This window comes from Spermophilus citellus (genome assembly GCF_964194105.1).
Source record: "Spermophilus citellus genome assembly, chromosome: 8".
In the NCBI taxonomy this organism is placed as follows: Eukaryota; Metazoa; Chordata; class Mammalia; order Rodentia; family Sciuridae; genus Spermophilus; species Spermophilus citellus.
This window is the reverse complement of record NC_138189.1, coordinates 43,577,255-43,589,284: the sequence shown is the minus strand read 5'-3', so window position 1 is coordinate 43,589,284 and position 12,030 is coordinate 43,577,255. Positions and strand designations below refer to the sequence as shown.

The 12,030-nt window shown below is 34.8% G+C and overlaps 1 protein-coding gene across 1 annotated transcript in view; it reads right to left on the bottom strand.

Annotated features, from left to right (window-relative positions):
• Window positions 1-12,030, bottom strand: part of SRP72 (signal recognition particle 72) — a 35,578-nt gene that overhangs the window by 17,339 nt on the left and 6,209 nt on the right. Inside the window, exons 4-9 of the mRNA XM_081304111.1 lie at window positions 11,370-11,513; window positions 11,179-11,290; window positions 6,490-6,521; window positions 4,541-4,665; window positions 4,392-4,449; window positions 1,141-1,272 (exon numbers count right to left, since the gene is read on the bottom strand). Coding sequence (XP_081160237.1) covers window positions 1,141-1,272; window positions 4,392-4,449; window positions 4,541-4,665; window positions 6,490-6,521; window positions 11,179-11,290; window positions 11,370-11,513 — 603 coding nt within the window. The remainder of the gene's footprint in view (window positions 1-1,140; window positions 1,273-4,391; window positions 4,450-4,540; window positions 4,666-6,489; window positions 6,522-11,178; window positions 11,291-11,369; window positions 11,514-12,030) is intronic.

Here is a 12,030-nt window from a genome sequence, read left to right as displayed (position 1 = left end):
AATAAAAAAAAATATATATACTGTCACGTATATCTAAAAAAAAAACCAAATAGGTGAAGAACTACGCAAGCTTAGAAAAACAATTTATTTCATCTATTCTCAATTTTTTCTTATAAGAAAAAAAGATTTCCATTTACTGAATTTAAGTTATGTGTTCTAAAAGCCTTTAAAGGAAACATTATACATGTTCATTTGAATGCATAAATTCCAGAATTTTTTTTAAAATATCATGTCTCAAGTATAAGCTTTAAAACCACAAAACACAAATATTTCTAACAAAAGTATTAAGAATAACTTGATTCGGTTCTAAATTATTACTGCCTTTCACTCTCCCAATAAAACCTTGACTCTAAGAGTATAAATTTCAAAATTTAATTAGAACGAATATTAATAGTTAAAATTAGAATGCATATTACAATTAAAACTGCCTATACTTAGAAGACCCAAAAAAACTCCATCAAATGAATGCTAGAGCTAATAAATTCAGTGAAGTATCAGCAAGGCGCTAAACAACTCAGTGAGACCCTGTCTCTAAATAAAATACAAAAAATTCTGGGGATGTGGCTCAGTGGTTGAGTGCCCCTGAGTTCAATCCCCAGCACCGCCCTCCCCACCAAAAAAAAAAAAAAAAAGCTAGAGAGGATGTGGAGAAAAAGGATTTTGATCAAATTATAAGATTATATTGCATGCATGTACAAATATACAACAACAAATGCCATCATTATATACAACAATAATGCACCAATAAAAAATATAAAGAGAAAAAAATAAAAGAGTTAGAACTGACCTTAACATTTATAATCTACAATTATGCACAATTAAAATGAAAGATGAATCTAAAATCTGTAATCATGACTGGCATCTTTTATAAGTTTGTTTTAATTCAGAGAGATTAGAACAAAGTAATGAGAAAGTCACCTCACTTAAAGATGTTAATGCTATTTTCTTCCCCTTAAAAGCCATATCCTTAAAGAGAACTGGGTAAATTACTTGTTTAAGAAAAAAAAAATCTATGACATATGACATGATAAAGAATAAGAAAAAACATAAAAAAAATATATAAACAGATTAGACTAACATATCTCATATGTCATATTACAAAAAGTTCAGTTAGGGAACCAGAAGCCTATTATTACCTACCTGATTTGTGTACATAGCAAGCAAAGCTTTGTTAAATTCTATAGCTTGCAATTGTTTCTTGGAAAGTTTAAACTCTACTCCTTCTGCATTGGTTAGTTTCACCTTCTTCTTGGAGTCAAAGACATTTTGGTCCTGACAAAATAAAGTATATCCATCATTAATAGAATCTCCAACTTCAATCCTTTTAACACATTAAGGCCTTACTCCTCTTTCATTATTTTATATCAATATAACAAGAGAGCTTAGATGTAGTTATCTGGTGGGGCAGCTAAATCTGTCTTGGCTTCTTGGTTCACAGATGTAGACAAAAATCTCTGCAATTCAAACCTACCAGTGTATATGTATTTATGCTACAATCTAGCCCCATTCCTTTAGAGCTTTAAAAAGGATTCTTATTTACAAATAAATGGTTTAAGTGAGAAGTGAGCTGCTTTGAAGATTTTTTTCTTCTTTCCATTATTAACTGCTTGTTTTGCACTTAAAAAAAAAAAAAGACAAACTGAGAACCTGAGTGTCTACTATCCAAACTTTGTACTTATTTACAAATAGGGCTTTGTAAATAAGCATATTTACTTGCAAACAGGTGATACAGCTGTGCTTGTAAAAATTAAATTATTATGGGCTGGGGTTGTGGCTCAGCGGTAGAGTACTCACCTCGCACATGCAAAACCCTGGGTTCCATCCTCAGCACCACATAAAAAAATAAATAAGTGAAATAAAGGTCTAAAATTTTTTTTAAATTAAATTATTATACCATTTTAAAGATTAAAAGCAAAGAAAAAATCCACAACAAATTTTACTCTTTCTCATTATGAAGTTCCAAAACAATCTGAAGACAGGCGCAGTAGTGCACATCTCGTCCCACTACTTAGGTGGCTGAGGCAGGATCAATGGAATCCAGGAGTTTGAGGCCAGCCTAGGCAACACAGCAAACCACCCCCCAAAAAGAAACCATCTTTTCTACTTGGTTCTCTTGTATTACTATTTTTATAATGCAATTCTTCATGCACGCCACTGCTAGACTTTTTTTTTTTTTAAGAGAGAGTGAGAGAGGAGAGAGAATTTTTTTTTTAATATTTATTTATTTTTTTTAGTTCTCGGTGGACACAACATCTTTGTTGGTATGTGGTGCTGAGGATCGAACCCGGGCCGCACGCACGCCAGGCGAGCACGCTACCGCTTGAGCCACATCCCCGCCCCTAGACTTTTCTTAAACACTGTCATGACATTCACTTAAATATTCAAAAACTTGAATTTTCAAGGCCTATCATACCTTCATATAATTTAATAACCTATTTGTTTTTACTACCCAACAAATATCTATACTCCTCCGTTTTCTCACTTTTCCCCCACAAACCATAAATATTTCTTTACATGTACATATGCTTATTCTGTTGCTTAACCTTTACACCCTATTCCTTCTTTGGAGTCAACTCAAATATGCCAACCCAGAGATTTTCCTTTCATCAAATATGGCAGTTATAATGTATAAAGACAAGAGCCAGGCATGATGGTGCACACTTATAATCCCAGAGGCTCGGGAGGCTGCGAGTTCAAAGCCAGCCTCATCAAACACGAGGCACTAAGCAACTCAGTGAAACCCTGTCTCTAAATAAAATACAAAATAGGGCTGGGGATGTGGCTCAATGGTTGAGTTCAATCCCCAGGTACCAATAAATAGACAAGGCATAGTGTGGAGGGAGCAACTTGATCCCAGCAACCAGCCTCAGGAACTTATCAAGATCCTCAGCAACTGAGACTCTATCTCAAAAAAAAAAAAAAAAAAAAAAGGTATGGCGATAATGTAGCTCAGTGTTGAAACATATCTGGGTTCAATCATCCATAGTACCCCAAACCAAAACAAAACAAATATGTCTACAGACAAGAAATTTAAACATGCATTTATTTTTAAAAAACATCAGGATGAATTTTAAAGTACATAATGACAAAGACTTATTATTTTGGGGCTGGGGATGTGGCTCAAGCGGTAGCGCGCTTGCCTGGCATGCGTGCGGCCCAGGTTCGATCCTTAGCACCACATGCCAACAAAGATGTTGTGTCCGCAGAGAACTAGAAAATAAATATTAAAAATTTTCTCTCTCTCTCTATCTCTCTCTCTCCTCTCTCTCCTCTCACTCTCTCTTTAAAAAAAAAAAAGACTTATTTTAAATAAAAAGTTAATAAATCTGTGAACTGAAAATTAAGTTCAATATAAAAATTATATTTAGATAGAGATATGTATTTTACATAATATACTCTCCAAAATTATATATGTCAGATAAAAAGGCTCCATCCTGACAAGCATTTCAAAATTCATAAACATAGGCAGTTATGTATTTCTGCCAAGATTCAAATACCAGCAGCAATGATAACCCCATTTAATGCCACCATCTCACATTTAGAGACCCTCACCATTTTTGTGGAGGAGAGAAGCACCATCAAGACTTTCTGAGGAGAGAAGTATCATAAAGGAGCAGAAGGGACAAGCCTTGGAATTAGAGTCTTGGGATCAGGTGCTACCTCTTATTGGCTATATCTTTTCAACTTTTTTCAGCCCCAGCTTAAAATCCTATAAACTGGAGATAAGGACTACCACCTAAAAATATTACTGTGGTGATGAAATAAGATGGCACTTGAAAAATCACACAGCATATCAAGAGAAATCAAATGTTAGCTATTTCTATTTTCTACTACCTTGGATTTAAAATCTAAACTTGAATGTTCTTCCATTAAAATAATGTTCTAAGTTGTGATTAATTTGATTAGCACAATACTCTTAAATTAAGACTATGTATATTCAAAGACACTTGTAATATTTTCCACAGGATGAAAGCATGAAGATACAGCATGTGCCTACACCTTGTCCCCTTCCTGGAAGTGGGGGTGGATACTCAAGAGAAAAAATTTATAATGAAAACTTATGCATTGAAACTCAGTATATGAAGAAATCACATAAAACAAGCATGCATTTAAAGTTAAAAGTCCAAACAACTTATATCTCTAAGAAAGAGATTCTCTAAATGATCATAAACTTGGAGAATGGAGGCATAAAGTTCAGTCCAAGAGTTTTATTACTTGAAAATACACTGCAGAAACATCAACATTTTAAGGGCTAAATACTCTCTGCTGTGATTTGCTAGACCTGGATTTTTTTTCTGTCAAGGAAAAAAATAACACTTATCCTAGAATAAAGCTAGGGTAATCTGCTTTCAGTGTCATAGATATATAGGAAAATCATGGATATTCCATACCTTATTAATGGTAATGATGTTATTTGCAATTACAGCTAACAATCCCACATCAGTTGGCCTGTGAACAACAAGTAATAGTTAAAATTGAACAAACCTTTAAGGAGAAGCCTTATCCCATATAAAGGATACTTCGTTTTTAATGCACTTACTTTAGTTTTATTATCTGATTGTAAAGTTGCAAAGCCTCCTCGGTACGACCCTGAAGCTGCAGAATATAGGCCATCTGACCATGAATGATGGCTAGTTCTGCCTGTGGGTCTTCCTCAGTCCCATCCTAAGCAGGAAAAGAAACTTTTTTTTTTCCTCTAAATTTTACAAACTGATTCACATATTTTACCAAACACTTGAAAGTTTTACAATCTTTAAGAAGACATGTAATTTCAGGTATTTTCCCTGAGGGTCAGTTTTCAAAAATATAGAATTGTCACCAAAAGAGATTTTTTTAAAGGAAATATGGCAAAAAGATTCTGAAGAACATGACAACAAACAGGAATACCATGTATTACTTTATATAATATTCATAAATTTTAAAAACATAATATTAAAAATGCTTCTGTGTCAATTCTACTATAACTCTAAACCAAAAATTACAAAATTCTAATTAATAATATATAAAGAACTTCAAATACATAAGCAGGAGAAGAAACTTTTTTCCAATTTCCATAATTTTATAATTGAATGAATTCTATTAAAATCTAGGTAGCTCTCTTAACTGATGCTCTCTATCAACCCATATAATCCAATCCTTCCAGAAGTCTGGCTGATGTTCATGGATAACATGTATTGAGAGCTAAGAAGCTGCTCTATTTTACCAACTCAGCACTGTGGTGACCAGGAATCAGATTACTGTATGCTGGTGACTATATCCTGACCAGGAATCAGGTGTTTGTTCCCAAGCACATTTTGTCAGTTGTGTTTGATAAGGAAATGATAAAATGAATTTTAAAATAAAAACTATATCTATAAAAGAAGCTTGCTTCAAAAATGTAAACTGTGTAAAAAGCTCAGAAAGATTTGCTAATGATAGTTTCCTAAAGAAAATTACTTTCTGATTAGTTATGAGACAAAAACCTTAGAGATCAAAAAGAAAAAGTTAACATCTATAATGTCTCTGTAATGAAACTGCTTCTCAATTATATCCCCATTTTGTTGAATCATCCAGTGAGACAACTATAAAAATTTACATATAGTGCTGGGCACAGTGACGCACACCTGTAATTCCAGCAGCTTGGGAGGCTGAGACAGGAGGATCAGGAATTCAAAGCCAGCCTCAGGAAAAGCAAGGCGCTAAGCAACTCAGCAAGACCCTGTCTCTAAATAAAATAAAAAATACGGCTGGGGACGTGGCTCAGTAACTGAGTGCCCTGAGTTCAATCCCTGGTACCCATCCCCCCCCACTCCCCTAAAATTAAATATAGAATGTAAAATATAATACAATTATATAATGTTATCAATAAATAATGAACTTTTATTATAAATTATATCACGATGAATATTCTATAACTACATTATAATATTATTAGTGATGTTAGTAATATGTATAACCTCTAGATTATGATTTCCAATCTATTTCAATACCCCTGTGTCAATTTCATCGAAATATTGGCAAAATTGAAACTTGGGACTTAATGAGTTAAGACATTGTTGCACTTGGGGTTGGGGATTTAGTTCAATGGCACAGCACTTGCCTACCATGCACAAGACCCTGGTTTTGGTCTTAGGCCCTGAAAAGATTAAAAAAAAAGGGGGGGGGGACAATATTGTACTTAAAAAAGAAAAATAAAAAGTGAAAACAAGAAATATTGGATTATATAATAAGTATGCATCAAATTGCTAGGAGGACTCAAAAACCTTTAGTCCCACATCCTAAACTAAGAGAATAATTTTATATTTATATGAATTTAAAATAAAATGCTTATGGTAAATATAAATCTTTAAGTTTTAGCTTATCACCCTAGACTTTGTCCTAGTCTTGACTTTGATCAAGTGACACCTATTTAATAAATTCATCATCTTTTACAAAAAGTTGGTAAATAATACAATGAAACCTCTAGTAATTACGTTAGAAGTGTAAAATTTGGTTTAACAGAATACTTACAGAGTCTTCTGAAAATGAACGTCGGCAAAGATCTACAGAAAAAAAATTGTTTTAAAATTAGTATTGCTGGGTAATTCCCATTTCCTTTACCATATCAAAAAGTAAGAACTAAATTACCGAGCAGAATATTTTAGTATAACAACAAGCAAATTTAAAATTTACATTAGCATCAAATATATTATATATATGTTGATTACCCTACCTCTTTGGCACTTTTTTTTCACTTGTAGTATCTATGCTAAAAGTTTTTTTAAAGGGCATTTTAAAAATATGTAAATGTAGGGGCTGGGATTGTGACTCAGTGGTAGAATGCTTACCTAGCATGTGTGAGGCACTGGGTTTGATTCTCAGCACCACATATAAATAAATTAATAAAAGGTCCATCAACAGCTAAAAAAAATTTTTTTAAGGTGTAAATGTAATAATTATTAATTAATAAACATTGATTATAGAAAAGCATTAAATGAAGAAAATAATCTTATCACCTAGAGATAAAACCAGCATTTCAGTTTTTTTTTTTTTAATGAAAATGCATGGCTGCATCTTAAAATGAAAGTGGGGTATTCTGCATATTCTTTTGAGCCCTTTCCCTTCTCCTACTTAATATAATGTGAACACCTATGTTATAATAAATATGAATCTATGTTATTGGTTTAATGACTACATGGTAATCTAGTGTGAAAAACCTAGCTAATCCTTTACTAGTACAGAAACTCATGCTGTTTCTAATTTTTTGTTCTTATTAAATATACCTTTGGTTAACATTATACAGATACATATGTGAAGTTATTTATTCCGTCAAAATAAATTTCTAGAAATGGAATTCAGTCAAAGAACATGCAAATTTAAAAATCTGCCCATCACCAAAACTGCCCATTGCAAAATCTGTACTATTTTTACATTCAAACCTACAATATATGAGAATGCCCATCGCCATATCACTGTCAATATTGGGTGTGATCAAGAAATTTCCATTTTTCTTTCTTTCTTATTCTTTTTTTTTTAAAGAGAGAGAGAGAGAATTTTTTTTTTTTTAATATTTATTTTTCAGTTCTTGGCGGACACAACATCTTTGTTTGTATGTGGTGCTGAGGAACCTGGGATGCACGCATGCCAGGCGAGCGCGCTACCGCTTGAGCCACATCCCCATCCCAATGAGTGGTACATTTTTTCCCACCCCAGCCCCTCTTTCTTATTCTTAGGACAGGTTTTCTATATTGCCCAGGCTTGTCTCAAATCCAAGTGCAAGTCTCTTGCTTTAAACTACAAAGCACTGGAACTACAGACACATGCCATTATACCCTGCTTAAGAAATTTATATTTTTGGTTTTCGTTTCAGTGCTGGGGAACAAACCCAGGGTCTCCTACATGCCACACAAGTGCTCTACCACATCCCAACCTCTAAAATTTTAATTTTTTATTTTGGTGGGGGGAGGTTATCAGGGATTGAACTCGGGCATTTGACTACTAAGCCACATCCCCAGCCTTATTTTTTATTTTATTTAGAGACAGGGTCTCACTCACTGAATTGCTTAGTGCCTCGCTTTTGCTGAGGCTGGCTATGAACTCCCAATCCTCCTGTCTCAGCCTCCTGAGCCGCTGGGATTACAGAAATGTGCCACACTGAAATTTTAATTTGTAAATGAATATTTTTCTAATCATCATGCTCGAATCTTTGCTCTTATTTATGTATTTATTTATTTGGTTAGTTTTTTAAGTATTGGGGATTGAACCTGGGGGTGCTCTACCACTGACCTATATCCCCAACCCTTTTTATGCTTTGTTATGAGACAGGGTCTCATTAAGTGGCCAAAGCTGGCCTTGAACCTGTAATCCTCCTACCTCAGCCTTCTGAGGCTCTGGATTGCAAGTATCACCATGTACAACTGCTCTTTATTTTAGACTTCAACATTTAAAAGTAAAAACAGACCCCATTTCACCTTTTCTTCCCCATAACATCAATTTTCTTGCTTTCAGGAAAAATGTGTACAGAAGAAAAATCTAAATGTTTCAGGAATTGAGATCAGACATAGCTCTATAAATTTCTCCCCCAACTTTTTTTTTGGTGCTAGGTACTGAACCTAGAGTTTTGTGCATGCTAAGTTCATGTTCTCCTTATCACTTATTTCCCCAGCCCTGTTTTTCTTAATTAAAAGCTTCATGAACCAGGGGTGGTGAGCACATCCAGAATATTGGGATGTGCTCCAAGTTTGAGGACAGACTCAGCAACTTAGTGAAGCCTTAAGTATCTTAGTGAGATTCTGCCTCAAAATAAAAAATAAAAGGGCTAAAATGTAGTTCAGTGGTAAAGCACCTGGGTTCAATCACTGGTAGCCCCCCAAAAAGAAAACTTCATGACCAAAAATTATGTTGTATGCAAGTATGTATATCACAATTCATTTCAATTCTATATATAACTATAATGCACCAATTTAAAAAATAAAAAATAGGCCTGACACCATGGCACACACCTGTAATCCCAGCAGCTAGGGAGGCTGAGGCAGGAAGATCCTTAGTTCAAAGCGAGCCTCAGCAACTTAGTAAGGCCCTAAGCAACTCAGTGAGACCCTGTCTCTAAATAAAATATAAAAAAAGGGCTAGGGATATGGCTCAGTGGTTAAGCACCCATGGGTTGAATCCTGATTACCAAGAAATAAAATAAAATAAAATGAATTAATTTAAAAATAAATACATAAAAAATAGAAGGAAGACCAACAGAGGAGAAGAAGGGGGTCATGGGAGGGAGGAGAATGGGGAAAGAGGAAATACCTGGGATTGAAATAGAGCAAACCATGTTATATGCTTTTATGAATATGTCAAAATGCATCCCACTATTATGTATATGCACACACACATAAAAGCATACCATATTATTACCTATCTGAATAGAAATAGTAGTACAATAACAACTAGTATTACTAGTATAACAATATCTAGTTTTTTATTATAAGCCATGTACTGTTATAAATGCTTAAAATCAAGTCACTTAATTTATATTTAATATTTACAGTAATTTGTTCAAAATTCTACTCCTCAAAGTTCAGACTTTAGAGGTGGGGGTTATGGCTCAGCGGTAGAGCGTTCACCTCACACAGGCAAGGCCCTGGGTTCGACCCTCAGCACCACATATAAATAAATAAAATAAAGTTATTGTGTCCAACTACAACTATAAAAAATAAATATTAAAAAAAAAATTCAGACTATAAGAAATGGCTGGGCATGGTGGCACATTCCTATAACACAGCAACTCAAAAGGCTGTGGGAAGAGGATATCAAATTAGAGGCCAGGGATTGGGGATGTGGCTTAAGCGGTAGCGCGCTCGCCTGGCATGTGTGCGGCCTGGGTTCGATCCTCAGCACCACATACGAAGATGTTGTGTCCGCCGAAACTAAAAAATAAATAAGTAAATAAATAAATATTAAAAAAAAAAAAAAAAAAAAACAAATTAGAGGCCAGTCTCAGTCACTTGGCAAGACCTTGTCGCAAAATAAAAAATAAGAAGGGTTGGGATGTCACTCAGTGGTAAAGCATTCCAGGTTCAATTCCTAGTACCAAAACAAAACAGAAAATGTGTAAATGAAGCCAGGAAAAGTGCTACATGCTTATAATCCCAGTTACTTTGGAGGTAGAGGCAGGACAACAAGTTCAAAGCTAGCACGAACAACTTAACAAGAAAGATCCTGTTTCAAATTAAAAAGGGCTGGGATTGTGGCTCAGCGGTAGAGTACTCGCCTTGCAAATGCAAGGCCCTGGATTCAATCCTCAGCACCACATAAAAATAAATAATAAATGTATTGTGTCCAACTATAACTAAAAAATAAATATTTAAAAACAAAAGGCCGGGGCTAGGATGTTGCTCAGTGGTACAGCACTTGCCTAGTGTGAGTGAGGCCCTAGGTTCAAGGTGTGGGGGGAGGGTCAGATAAATGAGTGGACTGATTTAAGGATTAGATAGAAACATGGTCAAAAACAGGCAGCCAGCTGGACCTGGTGGCACATGCCTATAATACCAGCTATTTGGGAGGCTGAGTCAGAAGGATAGCAAGTTTGAGACCAACCTGGGTAACTTAGCAAGACCCTATCTCAGATAAAACTAAAAAGGGCTGGGGACGTAGATCAGTGGTAGAGCATCCCTAGATTAAATCACCAGTAAATAAAAAACAAACCAACCAACAAAAGATCATATGACCTTAAAATTCTGATGCCTCAGTAACTTCCATTTAATAATTTCACAAATGACAAACGCAATTTTTGTTAGCACTCTACAAGCCAGGCGCAGTGGCTCATGCTTGTAATCCCAAGGAGGCTGAGACGAGAGAACCAATCACGAGTTCAAAGCCAGCCTCAAAAAAAACAAGGTGCTAAACAACTCAGTGAGACCCTGTTTTGAAATAAAATACAAAATAGGGCTCGGGATATGGTTCGGTGGTGGAGTGCCCCTGAGTTCAATCCCCAGTACCAAAAAAATAAAGAAAGAAACATTCTACAAAGTTAGAATCACATTATATTTACAGATAACATTAACAGGGCTGGGGATATGGCTCAAGTAGTAGCGCGCTCGCCTGGCACGCGTGAGGTACTGGGTTCAATCCTCAGCACCACATAAAAATAAAATAAAGATATTGTGTCCACCTAAAGCTAAAAAATAAATATTTTTTTTTAAAAAAAAACATTAAAAAACTTCCTACCTTCAGCTTTTTGTAGGATTTTCATTGCCTGGTTCAGCTGGCCTTGTCCTATCAGTGCACATGCAGCATTGTAGCACAGTTCATGTGTGCCTTCTTGGAGGCCCAAGTTCTCCTGTTGTGGAGTAAAATACCAGTCAAACATTGGACATGAATGCTATTTCATGGCTATATGGGTACACAAGGGTACTCACTGGAACCACTTTTTCCCAATTGCTTTGAGCTGCAACCACGGCTGAAAGGTTTGTTTTCCTCTCTTCATCATAGTCATCTTGGGAGTTTCGGACAAGATCTCTATACACAGCTAAGCATTCATCATAACGTTCTAAACGGTATAGCTGAAGGAAAAAAAACAAGTGAAAATACTAGAGGAGACTAATATAACATTATATCTTTAACAACACAGTAATGCTTTCTGGAACCATTAAGTAGGAAACCTAATTCATTATAATAAGGCAATCAATCATCTCTTCTATAATTTGTATATAAGTTTTATATGTTGTAATACTTTCAAAAAGCTACTAGTAATTAATCTTTCTAAAATTAGAAAATTTAGAAAAGTACCTATTTCTTTTTGAAATTAGTTAAGGGCTGATATGGGTTGTGAAAGAAAATCTTTCTATAGAAGGCTATCCTGTTACCTGAATCAGAACAATGGAAAATTTTTTTCCCAATACAAACTGTTACTAAGTCCCAGTAAACAAAATAAAATGTTAACAAAAAAACCCTTAGTATTTCCTAGGAATTCACTATGTACAATCTTCATTTTCTATTTCTCAGAAACCAATTATTGTACAGTTGTCTCAAGTACCTACAACATAATTCCTGCTTTTTTTCATTCAAGTTCTTTTTTTC